Source organism: Hyperolius riggenbachi, chromosome 3, assembly GCF_040937935.1.
Source record: "Hyperolius riggenbachi isolate aHypRig1 chromosome 3, aHypRig1.pri, whole genome shotgun sequence".
Lineage (NCBI taxonomy): Eukaryota > Metazoa > Chordata > Amphibia > Anura > Hyperoliidae > Hyperolius > Hyperolius riggenbachi.
Window position 1 is genome coordinate 144,225,925 of NC_090648.1, and position 21,392 is coordinate 144,247,316.

At 44.0% G+C, this 21,392-nt stretch overlaps 1 protein-coding gene across 2 annotated transcripts in view; it reads left to right on the forward strand.

Moving 5' to 3' along the window:
• MAP2K5 (mitogen-activated protein kinase kinase 5) overlaps positions 1 to 21,392 on the forward strand; it is a 221,107-nt gene that overhangs the window by 53,467 nt on the left and 146,248 nt on the right. For both annotated transcript variants that reach the window (XM_068275037.1, XM_068275038.1), the window contains exon 8: positions 9,003 to 9,067. In XM_068275037.1, the coding sequence (XP_068131138.1) occupies positions 9,003 to 9,067 (65 nt within the window). The remainder of the gene's footprint in view (positions 1 to 9,002; positions 9,068 to 21,392) is intronic.

Sequence of the window (21,392 nt, forward strand, 5' to 3'; positions counted from 1 at the left end):
CCTGAAGTGAAAATAAACCTATGAGATAATGAATTATATGTGTAGTACAGTTAAGAAATAAAACATTAGTAGCAAAGAAAAAAGTCTCATGTTGTTTTCCAGTGCAGGAAGAGTTAAAACACTTTGAATACAGTCCTGATTTCTGAAGCACTTAAACAGCCAAGAAACAGTGAGAGACAGCTTGAGATAAGTTTTTTTTTTTTACTGCAGAAAAGTTCAAAGGTTCACTAGGTCTGCTCTGTTTTATAGATTAACCACTTAACGACCAGCCAATGCCGATAGGCGGCGGCTGGTCGCAGTGGTGTTTCCATGGAAACGTTCCATGTCAGTTCACAGAGGGTGTCTCCGTGAACAGTATGCGAGCCTCCGATCGCGGCTCGCAGGCTAAATGTAAACACCCGGGGAAGAAATCCCCGCTGTTTACATCATACGGCGCTGCTGTCAAGGATATCAGTGATCCCCGGCCTCTAATTGGCCGGGGATCGCCGGCATCTGATAGGCTGAAGCCTATCAGAGGCGGCGCAGGACGGATCCCAGTCCTGTACTGCCCATAGAGGGAATGAGAGGGAGGGGGGAATAGCACTTGGGAGGGGGGGCTTTGAGGACCCCCCCTCAGCTAAACACAGATAGCCGCCGGCAATCAGACCCCCCCAGCAGGACATCCCCCTAGTGGGGAAAAAAGGGGGGGGGGGGAGTCTGATCGCCCTGGGTAAACCTGATCTGTGCTGGGGGCTGAAGAGCCCACCCAGCACAGATCATTAACAAATCAGCCGGTCCTTAAGTGGTTAAAATACATAGTGTGGTTTGTAAATGGCAAACATGACTGACTGAATGATGCAATGCTATATAAAAAAAAAAAAAAAAAAGACGAAAAAACCCACTATATAACTGAAAATAAAAATATGAAAATATGAGACTTTTTTTCTTTGCTACTAATGTTCTATTCATTATCCGTACTACACATACAATTCATTATATCATAAGCGTTTTTTTTTTCGCTTCATGTTTCCCTGAAGTGACAAGACTCTGTACAGCACTGCGGAAGATGTTGGCATAATAATCATGGGTTCAGGCATTTTAGGCCTCCCATGGTGTAGGACCCCATAGCAGTTGTATAGTCTATGGCTTTACTTATGCCCTTGCTACCTCAACATCTTACATTTGCATTACAAAAGCTCTATAATGAGTATTAATTAGCTTGACTTTTTGCTGGCTGGAGTACAGGAGTTACCTGAGCACATAAGTGTCAGGGCATTTCCTTCGCCTGATTAGAACTGAAGAAGTAATATGAATAATGAAAACTCTCATAGAACTCGCGTTTTAAGCTACCTTGCTTTTTCTTTTCAGACTACGACCTGGATAAATGAGATCATTTACAAAATCTGTTCGTGCTTCACTTTATCATGACCTGTCACCATGTGATCCTTTATGGGAGTGCATGGACTTGCTTCTTCTAATGTTGGTTTGCCAATTCCGGGTCCAGCGTTGTTGGCATACAAGTGGCGCGTGGGACTTGTGTGTATAGGATAAGCATCAGGCTCTCTCTGGCTGCTCTAGGGAGGCAGCTGCCTGATGTTATCAAGCCTGCCTATTAGGATCAATTGGCCAAGACATCTGTGTCACTGCAAATAAAAGGGTCTTATTGATTTCCTAACTGCTGCTCACTTCCCTTCCTTGTTCAGACGCTTGAAATCTTAATTATCTCAGCGTCTTCCCTGCCTGACCCTCTCCAAGACTCATCGGCATTTCATGAATCAAGTCGTCATAGTTGAGCATGTCAAGAAGACAATTAAAGCCACCCCTCCTCTCTGTCCTCTGCTTCCCCCACTCACTAAACACACATCTATCAGACACACTCTCCATTTTCTCACCCGGTATCTACACGGACAGTGCAATGCACCATTGAGCACACCCGTAATGGATATTAACTGAGGGGCTGAAAGTCTAAAAATAGGGCAGTGTGCCAACCAACCAATGACGTTTCAGCCTTTTGTTTACTACTATTCAGTACCAAAATAACAGAAAACAGCTGATTGGTTGTCAGGGGTAACCACCAATTCCTTAGTTTTAGTTTCATGAATTGGTCACTGCTTCTCCAGGCTCACAGTTAGGAAATGTCCATCTCAGTCCATTGCTGACCAGAGTTTTGGGGACATTTTAGCTCCCTGCAGCTGTAGGGTTAATATCACTTGTTATTGATCATTAATAGAAAATGAGAAGCCATTCCTCAAGTTAATCAGCTATTGACAAGGCAGGAATAGTGCCGCATTGATACAGGTTATGTGGTATAAATATTTATTTCTTTCCTGTCACTCTGGGTGAATACTGGTATTGATCCCTTATTGATGGTGTCAGCACTTGATAGGAAGCATTGTCGTTACTCCAAGGAGACTCCTTTTTACTTGTTCACTTTAAATTTACTGACTGTGATGTGATGCTGAGGCACATGCAGAAATGTCACCGGCACGAGCCGCACCTGATCACTGTAATGACCAGGAGATGCTTGCAGTGTGTTCTGTTATTGTTACAGCACAGTGCCATGAATAAACCTTAAAGAACAACTAAAGTAAAAAAAACTGTAAAATGTAGATTTCTCCCAGAGTAAAATGCACTATAAATGTATCCCCCCCCCCCCCCATTACTCTGTCATTTAGGCACTGAAAATTTGACAAATCTGACAGGTTTGGGACTAGTCCATTTCTTCATGGATGTTGTCATGTATTTATTTATTTACAAAATAGTGTACACATGAGCAGGTAGGCTTGCCAACATCTTTGTATAGATCCTTTATAGGGAGTGTTTTTGTAAATACTAAATCTAATACTGAGAATCCCCCATAAGGAGATGGACTAGTCAAAGATCCATCAGCTTTTACTACCTACTGTAAGTGAAAGCAACATGGGGAAAAAAGTAAATATAGCGCATATTACTCTGGGAGAAATGTACAGTTTTATATATGTATTTAAAATTTTACAATTTTTGAATGATCAAGATAGTTGGGATATCTTTATAGATTGAGAAGTGAAAACTGTTCTGCTCACAGCAGCCAGTCAGATTCCACCTTTCGATGATCTTTCTAAAGCTGCTATAAGGACCTATTTCCACTGCAGGCTTGTGTTTTATGTGTGTAAATTCACATGACTTTTCTCTTATAAAAAAACACAGTGTGCAAATTTTCATATGCACTTGGCATATATGACCACTTATTTCTCTTTTGTTTCCTTTGTAAAACGTATGCAAGTAGATAAGCACTCCAACCTTTGAGACACTGTTGGAATGGATAGTGGCTGCTTTTTTTTTTTTTTTTTTTTTTTTTTTTTTGTGTGTTAACAAATATAGTAGTTAAAGGACACTTGAACTCAGAGAGATAGTAGTTAAAGGACACTTGAACTCAGAGAGATACGGAGGCTGCAAAATGCAATATTTTTTCCCTCTTAAATATTGCAAATTCACTGGCTGTCCCGATGATCAACTGCCTTGATTACTTTTAGCCATAGACCCTGAACAAGCATGCAGGCCAGATCAAACGTGGTTGGGGTGTCGGGGCACCCTATGGAAAAAAATACAGGAGACAAAAAAGGGAGCCCAATAGTGCAGTATGTCAATAATAGGTGTGTGGAGAAATCAATTGATTGAAAGGGCTACTCACAAAGGAGGGTTGCAAGGGGCAACCGACCACAGGAAGCAGGTGGAGACCATAAACCCGACTCCACTCGGGGTGGTCCTGGAAGGACCTAGTTGCGGTCGCTCTCTTAGACGAAAAAAGATGGACAAAACATTAAAGCAGGCCATACACTGGCCCGATTTGCGCCCGTTTCGACAGCAGATTCGATCACTGGGATCGAATCTGCTGCCAATCGTTCACGCTACACGCCGAATTTCGATCCATTTCGTCCGATCCCGTCGATCGTGCCGTGCGGAAAATAACCGTCGATCGCCCGCGGGTAAAGAGCGCATCGCTAGCGGCGTTCGAGTGCCCGACGACCGACGCAATAGAGCCCGCATACATTACCTGCTCCGCCGGCGCGACTGCAGTCTCCCGGTCACCGCTGCTCCGTCTGCGCTCTGGTCTCCAGGTCCGGCATGCCTCACTTCTTCTAGCCCGGCAGGAAGTTTAAACAGTAGAGCGCCCTCTACTGTTTAAACTTCCTGCCGGGCTAGAAGAAGTGAGGCATGCCGGATCTGGAGACCAGAGCGCAGACAGAGCAGCGGTGACCGGGAGACTGCAGTCGCGCCGGCGGAGCAGGTAATGTATGCGGGCGGGCGGGGGCAGCAGCAGCAGTACCACCACAACAGATTGTGAACGGTTTCAGGCTGAAATCGGTTCACAATCTGTTTGCTGTAAAGGTAGCCATACGATCCCTCTCTGATCAGATTCGATCAGAGAGGGATCTATCTGTTGGTCGAATCTGATGGCAAATCGACCAGTGTATGGCCACCTTTACCGTGGTAAAACATCGGGTGTTCTGTCACCACCCCTCGGACAAACATGTACGGGGGTATAACTATGCACAATAAGGGAAAGAGGCGCCCTGATTTGAATAAAAGCTTTTAAAACCAGTTTAAAAACGAAAAAGGAAGAGTTCCTCAATATACATACATATACACATTTCATAAAAAATTATAAAAATAATAGCGGTCAGAGTACATATATAAATGAATAAATAGCATAACATGATTTAATTTGGCAGATTTATCCATGCCCTAATAGTTGATTCTATGCTGTGCATATGCAAACGCATATTTATGCGCACGCCCACACACATCAAAGAGAACACACTACTGTGTCTCATATCTAAGGGCAAACTTGATGGTTTAGTCTAAGCTTCATTTGCCGTAATGCACTCTTCCTGCTGTTCTAGGCACTGTATTGGCCTGAGGAAGCGGGCTCAGACCCGCGAAACGCGTTGCCTGTGCTCAAATAAAAATCTTTTGTAAGTTTGCAGAGATTTCGTCATTGAGGTAAGATACCTCATTTTTCTTTTTCGTTTTTAAACTGGTTTTAAAAGCTTTTATTCAAATCAGGGCACCTCTTTCCCTTATTATGCAGGCCAGATGCTAGACATGATTTGCCACATGCTTTTTTCAGGTGTTTGTGATTCAGACACTACTGATACATGACAGATCAGCAGGACAACCAGGCAACTGGTATTGTTTAAAAGGAAATAAATATGGCAGCCTCCATATCTCTCTCCGTACAGGTTTCCTTTAACACCTAACTATCTTCTCCCTTTAAAGGTGGCCATACATGGTACAATTTTTTTCATTTTTTTTCGATTAGATAATTTAGTTTGATTATTCCGTTAGATTGAATATAAAGATTTTTCCAGCATGTCCGATCATATTTTTTGAAAAAACGGGATAATCGTTCGGATTTCTTGATCGAAAAAAAATTATTTTTTTTCGACTTGCATTCGATTTGATCATTTTGATTGACAAAACGGGATAAGCGAACGTTTTTATTGTACCGTCTATGGCCACCATAAATACTGCACGTAAAAGGATGTCACTTTGGATGCCTATGTTTTTAGTCTTCCAACTTATTTGAGTTGCTGTGTTTCAGAGAAAGGTGGGCATTAGGCACCCTTGCCCAATCTGTGGGTCTTGCAAGACCCATATGGAAATAAAGACAGCTGTACAGTACTAACATGCCAACATATACAGTAATTATGACTCTGGATTCTCACTGGTGCTTGTTGAGTAAAAGGTGTCATTATCGCTACATACCTAAGTTTTTTTATTATTGACCTGTACATAAGCCGTTTTCTTCATTCACACCATTTAAATTGTCCTTTTTAACTCCTTTGCGACCCAGAAAGCCTCCATAATCAGTGTTGTGAAAATCTGCTGTTGAAGGAAATGCCGAGACAGCATTACATCCCTCCTTTTACTGTAGAATTATGATGCTTTATGATGCATATGTATTGCTGTGGGTTATTTTGCGCACATAAACCTCACAGTTAACCTTCAGGTGCTTGATGGAAAGTGTGTTAAACATCCCAGTTCATAGTGTCCACTGGACTTGCCGAAGATCCCCCACGTTTTCCCTCCCCTGATGTGACCCTCTGCACCCTGGATAGATCATTCCCAGCCTGACACCTTTTATCAAACTTTAATGAAATGACCCAGGCAAACAAATTGTCATTAAACTTTCCATCACTCTGTCCCTTGGTATCACCTTTTATAAATTGGACGGCAAATGTTGTATTGATCTTGCTGTTCTTGCAGCTGAACTTGAAATGACCTGGGCCCTGTCTTGTTTATGGCCCCAAGTTGCTTTTTCCTGACACTTTACATCCAAAGCCTGACATGCTCTTCCTCTCTTCCTCTGTCACTCATTTTCCCGCTCTTGTCTCTTGATATTCTGTCTCCATCTCTCTATAATTCTCTTTCACTTCCTCCTATTGCCAGCTGAGTGTCTCATGCATTGTCACAGGCTCTATTTCTTGGGCTCTTTTCTCTGGCTCTTGCCCTGTTTCTATGCCTTATTACTTGTTTTCTGTGTAGTCACTTTATTATACTCTCTTCACTGTTTATGCTGAATCACGTGACCTTTGACCTGTTCCCTTCACATTTCTGTATTTTGCATTCTGTTGCTCACACAGGTCATGTGTCCTTCTCTCAATCATTGCTTTAACTCAGGGGTCTCAAACTCGCGGCCCGCGGGCCATTTGCGGCCCTTGATACAATATGTTGTGGCCCTCGCTGGCAAAAGCTTCCTTATAGTTCGCTTCAGTGCTCCCAAGTAATCCGCAGCATCCCCGCCGCTAAACAAGGGCTGCAGAGCCCCCAAATCGCCCTGGGGGCAATCCGCCGGCATTTCCTGAAAGGGGCAGAGCTTTCAGCTTCAGCTCTGCCCCTCCTGACATCAATCGCCGCACGGATCGCCGCCTCACCCCGCCCCTCTCTATGAAGGAAGAGTGAGAGGGGCGGGCAGAGGCGGCGATGCGCCACGATTGTGAAATTCCTTATGCGGCCCAGCCTCATCCTGACTTTGCCTCCTGCAGCCCCCCAGGTAAATTGAGTTTGAGACCCCTGCTTTAACTTAACCACTTAAGGACCGGGGCTGTTCTGTGTGATCTGCGCTGCGTGGGCTCTCCAGCCCGCAGCGCAGATCGTGAGCAAGGCAGGGCGATCAGACTTTCCCCCCCCCCTTTTTTCCCCACTAGGGGGATGACCTGCTGGGGGGGTCTGATCGCCGCCGCTCCGTGTGGCCGAGCGGGGGGGCTCTTCAAAGCCACCCTCCGCAGCGTTTTCGGCACTCCCTCCTTCTCCTTACCTCCCTCTCCCTCGTTATGCTGCGCAGGACGGATATCCGTCAATGTAGGATAGGCTTCAGCCTAACAAATGACAGCGATCCCCGGCCAATCAGAGGCCGGGGATCGCCGATCTACCTTACGGCGCTGCTGCGCAGCAGCGCCGTATTAATGTAAACAGTGGGGATTTCATCCCCGCGTGTTTACATTAGGCGTGCGACCCGCGATCGGCGGCTCGCACACTGTTCACGGAGACTCCGTGAACTGACATGGAAAGGCCACTCGAACGAGCGGCCGTTTCCATGTAATAACCACTTAAACCCGCCGACGCCTATCGGAGCGTATCCTAGCGGAGCTGAACTCAGAACATCCTCTTTGCTCAAAAAGCTACACAACAGCATAATAACATTTTAAACAAAAAATATCTTTGTTACAAAGATACAAATCCTAAAATTAAATCTGCACAGTTTCTACTTCCTGATTCACGGAAGCAGACATATTGTTTACAGCCTGTGCTTTCAAATGGGCTTATCTGCTTATCTACCATAGGCAGTCATGTGACACAGGGGGAGATCATATTACAACTAGTGAATCATTATACAACTAGTGATTAGACACAAATGAGGGGGAATTACACAGGCTAAATAAACTCTTTAAATACATACAGGGTGCATTTCTGTTATGTTTTACTTTTAGGTCCACTTTAAAGAAACATTGGCAGACCCTGCTTGGGGTAACACTTGCCTCTTAGCTCTGCTCTGAGTCACATAAGCGGAACAGTACTGGAAACATAAGTAGCTCAAGTGTTCACACGTCACCCACCTTATAGGCCTATGAATAGACCCTCGTGCCGGTGTACACCTCCTGCAGGTACACCACTCCTGCTAAACTGTAGTACAAAAGTTACAAATGGAGACTGTACACAAATGGCTTCAGCGACCAGCTGTATTAAAAATCATGTAGAGGCGCGCACACACACACCACCTGTGACACCTAAATACCCACCCACAGGAAGTCATGAGACGTGTCACATGACCATCAGAAGCATATACAACTGTAAACATATCAAATTATCCATCTAGGGAACTACACCAACTGGGGTAGACACCTTTGGTGTAGTTCCCTAGATGAATAATTTGATATGTTTATTGCTGTATATGCTTCTGATGGTCATGTGACACGTCTCATGACTTCCTGTGGGTGGGTATTTAGGTGTCACAGGTGAAGGGTGTGGCACACCTGAGGAAGGGGTCCGCCCGAAACATGTTGTGTGTGCGCACCTCTACATGCTTTTCAATACAGCTGGTCGCTGAAGCCATTTGTGTGCAAACATTATAAGTAAAAGGGCAGAACCTCCCTATCCCCCCGCCCCCTATGTAAGCATATTTATTTGCTGTGGACATTGTTGCACCAATAAAAAGACGGTAATACACCATAGAAGCACTCCTCCAGTTATACTTTAAAAGGAATTAACGCCTTAGACGAGGGAGTAAAATAAATAATTTTAGTGATATTGAGAAATATTTCCTTAGTTTATGGATCTCTCTCACACCTGTACAATTCTAGAAATGCCAAGCTACAGTATTCCTCTTATTTTACCCTGACAGCGCTATCTGATTGAAAACAGTAGACTTGTTTGTTATGTCTGCATAATGGCATGCTGGGGGATAAAATAACAATTTGGTGATGAAATGTGTTTATCAATAATGCAAAATTTTCATTCATTTTTTTTCTTGCTGCTTGTAGATCAATGAACTTGACATACAGAATCGTGACATTCTTGGTCATGGAAATGGGGGCACCGTGTATAAGTGAGTTTTTATTTCCTCTTAGATTTAAAGATTCGCTAAAACTTTTATTCATCAATTGATTGAACATGTATTGCTACACCAGCCATTTTAAAGAGTTATTAAAAAGTACCTTTCCACTTCAAGCCACCTATGATTTTTCTTAGGCTTGTTAAATGGTTTAAACTATACTTCCTTGCAGCCATAACATGATTTATAATGTTATACCATGTGGTCTATAGAATGGCTGAAAATTCACACAGTCCTTGCCTTGGTGGGCGCTGTCATGTCGCAGGAGACTGAGCGGCCACTGCCATGTCGCAGGAGACTGGGCGGCCACTGCCATGTCGCAGGAGACTGGGCGGGCCACTGCCATGTCGCAGGAGACTGGGCGGGCCACTGCCATGTCGCAGGAGACTGGGCGGCCACTGCCATGTCGCAGGAGACTGGGCGGCCACTGCCATGTCGCAGGAGACTGGGCGGCCACTGCCATGTCGCAGGAGACTGGGCGGCCACTGCCATGTCGCAGGAGACTGGGCGGCCACTGCCATGTCGCAGGAGACTGGGCGGCCACTGCCATGTCGCAGGAGACTGGGCGGCCACTGCCATGTCGCAGGAGACTGGGCGGCCACTGCCATGTCGCAGGAGAGTGGGCGGGCCACTGCCATGTCGCAGGAGAGTGGGCGGGCCACTGCCATGTCGCAGGAGAGTGGGCGGGCCACTGCCGTGTCGCAGGAGAGTGGGCGGCCACTGCCGTGTCGCAGGAGAGTGGGCGGCCACTGCCGTGTCGCAGGAGAGTGGGCGGCCACTGCCGTGTCGCAGGAGAGTGGGCGGCCACTGCCATGTCGCAGGAGAGTGGGCGGCCACTGCCATGTCGCAGGAGAGTGGGCGGCCACTGCCATGTCGCAGGAGAGTGGGCGGCCACTGCCATGTCGCAGGAGAGTGGGCGGCCACTGCCATGTCGCAGGAGAGTGGGCGGCCACTGCCATGTCGCAGGAGAGTGGGCGGCCACTGCCATGTCGCAGGAGAGTGGGCGGCCACTGCCATGTCGCAGGAGAGTGGGCGGCCACTGCCATGTCGCAGGAGAGTGGGCGGCCACTGCCATGTCGCAGGAGAGTGGGCGGCCACTGCCATGTCGCAGGAGAGTGGGCGGCCACTGCCATGTCGCAGGAGAGTGGGCGGCCAGTGCCATGTCGCAGGTGACTTGGGCGGCCAGTGCCATGTCGCAGGTGACTTGGGCGGCCAGTGCCATGTCGCAGGTGACTTGGGCGTCCAGTGCCATGTCGCAGGTGACTTGGGCGGCCAGTGCCATGTCGCAGGTGACTTGGGCGGCCCCTGCCATGTCGCAGGTGACTTGGGCGGCCCCTGCCATGTCGCAGGTGACTTGGGCGGCCACTGCCATGTCGCAGGTGACTTGGGCGGCCACTGCCATGTCGCAGGTGACTTGGGCGGCCACTGCCATGTCGCAGGAGACTTGGGCGGCCACTGCCATGTCACAGGAGACTTGGGCGGCCACTGCCATGTCGCAGGAGACTGGGCGGCCACTTCCATGTCACTAGAGACTGAAAAAAAAAAAGATTTCTTAGTGACCCCAGGAGTGATAGCTGTGCCTTCACTGTGTGTTGGAGGGAGGGTGTGGTGGGAGGGGGAGAGAAGATGAACGCAGGCGCTAACTGAAAAAAGGAGACTTGCTGTATTTCTTGGACCATAAGACGCACATTTTCTCCCCCAAAAGTGTGTGTGTGGGGGGGAGTCTGTGCGTCTTATGGTCTGAATACTACAGTTCAGACCTGCGCCAGGTGTCCCAAGTGTCACCCCACATGTACCTACATACTGCAGCGCTGACACTAGACCCAAGGGGAGGGCAGTCCACCAAACACCATAGCCCACAATGCATTTCCCCATGTCCATACAGGCTTCTGTAATTGTGCCAGTGGGATGTTGCCGAGGTATGGGTGGTGTGGCACTGTAGAGGAGCGGAGATCTGAACACGGCAATAAGTGTGTTAGAGGCCTAACTGTTTGTTTGGCTACAGTTGGGGCTTTTTCACAATGAAAATCACCATAATGTAATAGCGATATTTTAGCAAGGGATTTTTACGCAGATTTTGTTTAAAAAAAATGCTACATGCCGCACCTTTTTGCTGGTAGAAGCCCTGGGTAAGTAAAAGACAACTTTTTCTTTTAAAAAGTTTGCCTAGTTACAGTGAAATAAATAGACTTTGTAAATGTCAGTGTGAGTAAGCTGGCGGGAGGCTGCCTACAAGAGTGATCTGTAACAAATCCTACCTCTGTTGGGGCAACGAAATTCAAATATTTCTGAGTTGATGCAAATTGTTATGCTAATTTCATGTAAACGTGCTTCAGCGAAGGTATTTGATCTATTTTCAAGCTGCACAAACTTGCAAGAAATTAACATCAGCATTTGTATTATTTGCATCTCTTTGCCCATCCCTACTTGCCAACACTGAAGTTCATCAAAACCTTGAGCTTCCTTTTGTGCCTCACTGGGCAGAGCAGGTGATATTTGTTTTATGAGTTTCTGTTATCCATATCAAGCTGAAGCAATGGAAATACCTCATCCTGCTTAAAGAAAACCTGTACTGAAAATAAAAGTCAAAATAGGCATACACAAGTCATACTTACCTTCCATGTAGTCTACTCCTCAGTGTCTTTCTCCTGTCCTGCGTCCTATTTGTTCACTGTGATCAAGGGAATTTTCCGTCCTCCATTTTGAAAATAGCTATTACCCCATAACAGCTTTCTGGTCAGCACACAGTTAAACTGTAACATCACCCACTTGAGCCATAGGGAAACATGGACATTGCCTGGTACATCCGTTTTCCTCTCAGCTATAACTGACAGCAACTGATATTTTACTGACAGCAACTGATATATTTCAGATCTGACAAAATATTGTCAGAACTGGATGGGATTATTGTCAGAAGAAAATGGTGAGCTTCTGAGAGGAACTGATGGCAAGGTAACTCTGTAATTTTCATTTGAAGTTACCTCATGTGTTTATTTTAAATATTTTTACTCAGTACAGGTTCTCTTTAAGGCTACTTGCACACCAAGACGTTGCGTTAGGTGCTACGTTAAGGTCGCATAACGTGCACTTAACACAACGTATGGTGCTGCAAGTGAGGACGGTAGAGTGAGCCGCGTTAGGCGGTTATATTCCTATAAGGTCTCCCAGAGTGGCGCTGATTGGCCAGCGGGACCACGTGATGCGGAGCGAGACACTCTGCATCACGTGGTCCCGCCGGCCAATCAGCGGCCGCCAGTGCAGTGAATATTAAGTAGCCATGTGCGCGGCTACTGTAGCTGGCTCTCCCCGCCTCCTCTCCGCCCCCCACTGCGCATGTGCAAACAGTCTAACGCGGCTATAGCCGCTCTAACGCCCTAGCATGCTGCACTTTCCGGAGAACGTGCAGCGTTACATGTAACGCAACGTGGGCTGTGTGAACAGCCCACTTGTGTTACATTGCTGTGCGTTGGGGGAGCGTTACAGGCGCACTAACGTGCGCCTGTAACGTCTTAGTGTGTAAGCAGCCTAAATGTAAAATGTTACTTTTGTTGCCATTTAATAATGCAGATTCAAACAAATGCAAATATTCTGTCATGAAACTTTTTCATGTTTTTTGTTGTCTTGTGACAAAATCTATACAACAGAACAAGTGTATATAGAAGGTTTTTTTTTTTTTTTTTTTTTTTTTTTAACGTTTCTGAGAATCCTTATGCCTAGTTATATTTTCTATGGGATAATGCATAATAATTGTATTCTGCTCTTCCAATGTTATATAAGTGGCAATGTGATAGTGGAAAGCTCTCTCTTCATTGTATTTTTTGGTTTTATTTATGTATTTATTGGTTTTTTTTAAGGTTAATGGATAATATAACATTTGTAATAAAATGGCCTGGTTGTGTTTTGCTTTTCATCAGCTTAAAGGAAGCCTGAACTAAATGTGTAAGGTGTTCACATTGACGATTATGGTTGGGTGGTCTCTTCTTCGGAGCAGTAGGGAAGGGTGGACAAGGAGTTTAACAGCTTTTATACCCCTTGAATTGTGTTAGAAATATTTTTGACTGATTCTCTTTTTATCATCATCCGAATGACTTATCCTACAGCATATATACTCGCATATAAGATGTCCCAGGCCGACCACCCCCTAGCTTTTGCCCCTCAAATAACCTAATAATGTGCGACCGCTGCCTTACCCGCCCATGTCTCCCCCTAGCGCCCCTCCCATGTATGCATGTATGTGATGCTGTGTCTCCCCGTGTATGTGTGTGATGCAGAGTGCACATTTGAAGCGTGCACTGTATCTATTTCCTCATTCCTGGCAGCCATCTTCCTATCTTACATGCAGGTCTGTACTCACTAGAGGTCCAGGCTTCACTCTCATCTCATCTCCGGGCAGCCATATTCCCATCTCCCATGCAACTCTGTACTCGCCACTTAGTTACATAGTTACATAGTTATTTTGGTTGAAAAAAGACATATGTCCATAGAGTTCAACCAGTATAAAGTACAACTACAGCCTACTCCCTCACATATCCCTGTTGATCCAGAGGAAGGCGAAAGAACCCTTACAAGGCATGGTCCAATTAGCCCCTAAAGGGAAAAATTCCTTCCCAACTCTAGATGGCAATCAGATAAAATCCCTGGATCAACATCATAAGGCATTACCTAGTAATTGTAGCCATCAATGTCTTTCAATGCAAGGAAAGCATCTAAGCCCCCTTTAAATGCAGGTATAGAGTTTGCCATAACGACTTCCTGTGGCAATGCATTCCACATCTTAATCACTGATCTCAGTACAGTGCTGCTAGAGAGACGGGAAGATGGCTGCCAGGAACAAGTAGAGACAACTATAGATACAGTGCACCCTTCCAATAAATGCACTGCATATGCGGTCCTGCTCACCTGACTGGTTTATAAATTGACCCAACCCACTTAGAGACACTGAAGCGGAAAAAAAATTATGATATAACGTTAAGAAACAAAACATTAGGAGCAGAGACATAAGTCTTATATTGTTCCCAGTACAGGAAGAGTTAAACTCCAGTTTTTATCTATGCAAAAGAGCCATTGAGCTCCATGACTTTCAAAATTGCAGAGAACTCTTTCTTCTGAAGCTTGTTATCTCAACTGTCAGTCACTGTATTTTCTGTTTCTCTCCAGAGGACAGGTCAATAATTTACTGTCTGCTCTGTAAAATCATTTAGAATGCTGAGTAGTGTGTAAACTGAAAATATTTGAGAATGATGCAATGTTATAAAAAACACTATATAACTGAAAATAAAAATATGAGAATATTTTCTTTGCTACTAATGTTCCAGTAATTATCCGTACTACACAACCAATTCATTATATCATATTTTTTATTCTGCTTCAGTGTCTCTTTAACCTATTTTAGTTCCTGGACGTAGTTTCTACGTCCAGGAACCATGCGCGCTCCCGCGGCCGCAGCCCGTGGTTCGTTAGCCAGGCAATCAGCGAATCGGGCTATGGTGCCCGATCACTGATTCCTCTTCTCCGCTGAAAAAGCGTCAGCTTCTCTCGGAAGCTGCGCTTTTTCTGACTGTTGCCTCCCCCATGCGTCTCTCTAAGCGTAAGTTACGCTTAGAGTGACGTCATGTAAACTCATGGCCAAAAAGTAAAACTACACCTAAAAGTAAAAAAAATAAAACTAAACACACATTTACATTATAAAACTATTGTTTACATCCCACCCTCCCAAAAATACCCAAATAAAATGTTTAATATAAAAAAAAAAACAAAAAAAACATTACAATAAAAAAAATGTAAATATTTACCTAAGGGTCTAAACTTTTTAAATATCAATGTAAAGATGAAATATTTCTATATTTTTTTCATTTTAAACTTGTAAATAGTGATAGATGGAAAAAATGCACCTTTATTTCCAAATAAAATATTGTCGCCATACATTGTGATAGGGACATAATTTTAACGGTGTAATAACCGGGACACATGGGCAAATACAATACGTGAGTTTTAATTATGGAGGCATGTATTATTTTAAAACTATAATGGCTGAAAACTGAGAAATAATGATTTTTTTCCGTTTTTTTCTTATTCTTCCTGTTAAAATGCATTTACAGTAAAGTGGCTCTTAGCAAAATGTAACCCCCAAAGAAAGCCTAATTGGTGGCGGAAAAAACAAGATCTAGATCAGTTCATTGTGATAAGTAGTGATAAAGTTATAAGCTAATCAATGGGAGGTGAACATTGCTCAAGTGAAAACGACGGAACGCGAATGGGTTAAGGGACACTTTTTTTTTTATTTTCGGGTCCCAAAAATTAAGATCTAATTCCTGAAATACTTACATGATAAGCAGCATAGTTTACAGGATATGTACAGGTGAAACTCGAAAAATTAGAATATTGTGCAGAAGTCTATTTATTTCAGAAATTCAACTTAACCACTTGAGTCTATTTGGATGAATATGTTCATCTTGATAGACTGTGCTGCTGCCAGTGTGCGGTGCGCGCACTCCCGCCACCTGTGGTTAGCCCCCGATCAATGAGTGGGAATATAATTCACATTCATCGATCTAAGTCCCCCGCAGAAAAGCCGTCGGTCTCTTATCAGAGACCGCAGTCTTTCTTCAAATGAATATTACATACTTACCTCGCAGTCAGTTCCTCTTAGAAGCTCACCGTTTTCTTCTTACAGCGATTCCTTCCAGTTCTGACAAGATTTTGTCAGAATTTAAATACACCAGTTGCTGTCAGTTATATATCAGTTGCTAATCAGTTTCAGTTATAACTGAAAGAACAACTGATGTGCAAGGCAATGTCCATGCTTCCGTATGGCTCAAGTGGGCAATATTACAGGTTATCAGAGTGCTGAATCAGAAGCTGTTATGGTATAATGGTCATTTTTAAAATGGAGTACAGAGAGTTCCATTGATCATAGAGGACAAACAGGACATGGGAGAGGAGAAAGAGATAGATGAGTAGACTACACAGTCGGTAAGTATGACGGGTGGATGTTTATTTTGACTTTTAATTTTTAGTTCAGGTTTGCTTTAAAAGGTGAAACGAATATATGAAATAGGAACCCATTGCAGGTGTTTTGGATTAATTAGCTGATTTAGCTTTGAGCCTTGAATATTGAACATCTACAATATTTTAATGGTCTAAGATTTTGATTTGGGGTTTCTCATAAGCTGTAAACCATAATGATCAAAGTTGTGACAAATAAAGGCTTGAAATATCTCACTTTGCATGTAAAGATTCTATTTCATATATTAGTGTCACCTTTTAAGTTGAATTACTGAAATAAGTGCACTTTTGCACGATATTTTAATTTTTTGACTTTCACCTGTATCTCAGTATCTTCAAAATGATCTGAGCTGTGGAAGCCTTGGAGACAGGCCTTCAGGAAGCAGTGATGAATAAGCAGCTCTTTCTGAGTTGGTATGATTTCCTACACATGGCCAGCTGTTTTGATATGGTGAGATAGTTGGCTGTACAGAAGGGACAAAAGCATTAGGGTTGCTTCTCTGACACCGACGTGCATCCATGTGCTCGATTGTGGCCGTGAGTACAGGCTCAGAGTCATGGTATGCTATGCACAGTATGTGTGCACACACACGTCCTTTGCTTTCAGTGTTAATCTAGACTCAGCAGGTTTTTGTTGAAATATGGCAGCCACATATTGATTTTTTTTTCCTGAGCTCAATTGGATGAAAACTTGTTTGTGTAGCAATATTGGTCTGTCCAGAACCCTGAAACAATACTCTCCACGCAGTGTAATCACCAGGCTGCTTCACAGGGATAATAACATTTCTGTATAGAAATAAAGCTATAGATAGCCTCTCTTTCATGTGAATTACTGGGAGGCATTCCCATCAGCCCTCTTGTAAGGTTTTTAACACTTCCTTAGCTATAAGTGACCACTAGTATGAAAAGCCACTCTTCTCCTTCTTGTAACTGTTGGGCTGGTCTTAGGAACATAAGAAACCTGCCCAACTGTATTCTATGTTATGTAGATTTTTGTTAACTTTATTAATTTGGCTTTTCTTCACATGGGCAAGGAGAGAGACTTTTGTTTGTCCTAGGCAAACTAAGTACTTTGACATGAAATTCTAGTTTTGTTGAGAAAAAGCAAATGTCCCCAAATATTCTCTTCACAGGCTTTACAGATAGTTACAGTTCCATAGTTAGTTTGGTTTAAAAAAGACATTCCTCCATCAAGTCCAACCAGAAAAAAATACCAGTAAATAATAAATAAACAAAACACTATCCTGAACCTGCACAAATATATCCCAGTAGATCCAGGGGAATGCAAACAACCTTACAAGGCCTGGGCCAATTAGCCTTAACGTGGTCTGAAACACTGACATAACATTCAATAAAAATGTGTTTTCCTACTTTTTAGTACTCATACAGTTATCATATTTGCTTTTGTGCACAAGTAAGATTGTCTGTTTACAAATTACAAGTTTCCAAAGTGTAGTTTATCTTGCCCTGAAACCTGCCATTCCATTTTATTCAAAGTGCTTTTTATTATATATTAACTTCTATATTAACTTCTTCTAAGTAGCTGTTCTGAGCTGTTTGTGTGCTTGAAGCACAGAGAGCTCCTTTTCACTTGTTACACTGTTTACACACATGTATCAACATTGAATGCAAACAAAGATACTGTTATCTCCAGTTTGGATGCGGATTTAAAACTGAATAGCAGGACAAAGTGCTTTGTTTAACCATTTCAGTGATATTCTGCTAAAAAAAAAAGTATGGGATAGTAGCTTTCAAGCAATAGGGAATCTTTTAGAGCAAAGTAGAAATGCTGACTTTCAGACCACTTTAAAAGGGAAATGTTGATAAAGATGATTCCAGTAAAAATGAACATAAAATGTTATGATGTTATGGGCTAAATGGGAGTCTCTTTCTCTCCTGTAACCACATAACTGGTCATTGTGTAGCTAAGAGGATCTGCCCCCATGGCATCCATTTAGATATTCAAATCCCACTCCAAATTATGACAGCAGCAACCTTATATTATTGCCATGGGTATCATTTTTCATGCAACAAGTTGCAGAAAACTCACTTCAGGTTTGATACTTACCTGAGTAAAGGAAAGACTCTGGATAGTATAGAGCCTTCCTGTTCCTCCGTCCGGCCTGTCATTCCAGCGCTGTCCGCCAGTAAAGCCATTCAACCTGCTTGATTGAACAACTCTACGGAACTACTTGCATCCCTGAGTAGTTCCGAGAATAAGTGCATTGCTACTGTGCATGCATGACTCCGCACTTGCGCATGTGCCGTAGTAATACACTCATCCTTAGAACTACTAGGAGACGTGAGTTGTTCCGAAAAGCTGTTTGTTCAAACCACTTTACAAACGACCATGCTCGGACGACGGGCTGGGCAGAGAAATGGGAAGGCTTTATACTATCCAGCGCTTTCCCTCTACTTGGGTAAATATCGAACCTGATGTGATTTGTTTTTAAGTTGAGCTAAACCCAAAATTGAACGCAGCAAATTTAAATTGCTATCAGGCTGATGGGAGAATATGAACAGTGTATGGTAACTTAGCAAAGTGTTGGACAACATACCTTTCTCATGAGTCATAGGCTTTTCATGCTGGAAGTATTCTCATAGACCATCTGTACTGGTAGAGAAGAACATTAGAATCGGTGACCCACAGCAGATTAGATGTTCTAACTTAAAGGACAACTGAAATGAGAGGGATATGGAGGCTGCCATATTTATTTCCTTTTAACAAAAAACAAATTACCTGTCTAATCCTTTTTTATGTTTGACTTAACCAGCTGAGCGGTCTGGACGAGCTCAGCTCGTCCAACACCGCCAGCGGCTGCCGCTCAGGCCCTGCTGGGCCGATTTTAATGAAATAAAAAGCAGCACACGCAGCCGGCACTTTGCCAGCCGCGTGTGCTGCCTGATGATTCGCCGCGAGCAGCGGCGAAAGAGGGTCCCCCCAGCCGCCTGAGCCCAGCGTAGCCGGAACAAAAAGTTCCGGCCAGCGCTAAGGGCTGGATCGGAGGCGGCTGACGTCACGACGTCGGCTGACGTCGATGACGTCACTCCGCTCGTCGCTATGGCGACGATATAAGCAAAACAAGGAAGGCCGCTCATTGCGGCCTTCCTTGTTTATTCTGGGCGCCGGAGGCGATCGGAAGATCGCCTCCGGAGCGCCCTCTAGTGGGCTTTCATGCAGCCAACTTTCAGTTGGCTGCATGAAATAGTTTTTTTTTTATTTAAAAAAAACCCTCCCGCAGCCACCCTGGCGATTTAATCAGAACGCCAGGGTGGTTAAAGCAAACCTGTGAAGTTTGCAATGCATGGTTCTTGATACCTTTACAATTCCTTCCATAGGGGAACTGTTCAGTATCGTAGTCTAGGGCCAATTTAGGGGGAAACCATTTAACTTCTCTGTATGTTTTTGGGATGTGGGAAGAAACCAGAGTGCCCAGAGAAAACCCATACAGACACGGGGAGAACATACAAACTCTGTGCAGCTAGTGCCCTGGCTGGGATCTTCTCTCTCCCCTGCCGCACAGCCGCACATTCCCGCTAGTTATTTGTTGGTCCCCGGCTGTGCAATGCATTCTGGAATATGTAGTTCCCACTGATGGGGTTACAGATGTCCAGTCTATCCTCTCCATTGATTTTGACGTGAAACATCAATTGGGTAGAGATGTTGCGGCACCGATTTCCATCCAATTCGATAAAATTATCGAATCGGATGGGTAATCTATGACCCAAACTTGCCTGCTATATGACCGCCTTTTGCCTTCCAAGTTAAATAGATTTCCTTTTGCTTTATTTGATAATAAAGGAATAGCGCACAAGCTATAGGAGCAGAACGAGGAGGTTAATTGAGTGCATTTGTAATTTAATTACCGCATCCACTTTATACAGATGGCATGAAAAGAACCAGGAAACATTTACAGGTGGGCCTAGACAACCCAGTAAACAAAGACTTGTGAAAACGGAAACCCCCTTCAATGTAAATGTACCTTCTCTGGCTTTCTCCCAGTGTGGTACAGTAAGAGAGGACTGCCATCTGCTTTCCTCTGCCTCACTGGCACGTACATTTCATCATATTTCCCTCCGCTTTGTAAAGTGAAGGATACACAATGTAGGCAACAAAGCAATAAACTATAGCTAATTGATTTAGCAAAAAAAAAATGTGAGAAGAGGAGAAAAGGCTGATATATATTAGAAATCACAGAGCGGAAAACCTCCAGAGGAAGAGCTCGTTTAAAGTCATAAAAACTTTTCCCATCACCTTTAACAAGTCTGTATGTCTTTATTCCTGGCAGTAAATGAGGAGCCTGCACGTTTATTTGAATTTAACTTTCTTGCTAAAACCAATTAAGCCTCAAACAACTGTCAGTGTGCACCATCCATCCTGTTCTAGCTTGGGGAACAGACAGCTCTGGTTCTGTGCCGCCATTTCACGGCCTAATTAAACGTTTGAGCGGGTGTGCTGTTACACCATTGAGGCTGTGACGCTCACCCTCAGCCTTGGTCCTAGGCATTTATTTTAGCTCGTGGAAAGCTGCCATCACTTTACGTTTTCCGTCAGCTTTACTCAGTGTTGGACTGGGCTGGCTGGAAGCTGAGAAAATCCACCTGTGGCCAAGCAGCAGTAATGCTTTCTTATCATTTGAAGGGAAAACCTGCTGCAGGCTTTTATAGGGAAGGATAAGCGGTGGTCACTGCTGCTTGACCATGGATGAATGTTACCAGCTTGCTACTGGGCCAGCCTACTGGGACAGCCCAATACAATGTTTTATCGCTTTTTTAAGCAGTACTCTTCCAGGGAAAAAAAAACACATAACTACTAGCTCTACCTACATAGCAGATGTATAGTACTGTCCTAGTTTTGATTTCAGTGAATTTTATATAATAAAGAGAATTCTGTTTCAGGCATTTGCCATTTTTGATTCCCTCTTACTGAAGCCAACGCTGATGGCATTTCCTCCCTTACTTTTTTTTTCTCCTGGAATCTGTCTGTCGTCGCTAGCTTGCTTTGTAAATATGAGCACAGCAAGATCAGATTTCAGCCTTGTGTCACTCTGAACTGCCCTCAGCCAGTCAGTGAGGAGAAGGAATGTGGGAGGGGAGATGACAGGTTTCCTTCTCGTCGGCAATGTAACAAATAGAGCTAGTCTGACTGAGAGAACATTTATTACAGCAGAAACTTTTCTGAATATATTGGGATGCTTGCAATGCAGGGTATGGCTGCAGGCTGCATAATAAACACAGAGCAGTGGGTAAATGGAATTTGATTTTGTGGCTGACAATCCCTCTTTCAAGAGGAACTAAGGGCAGCTAAAGAATG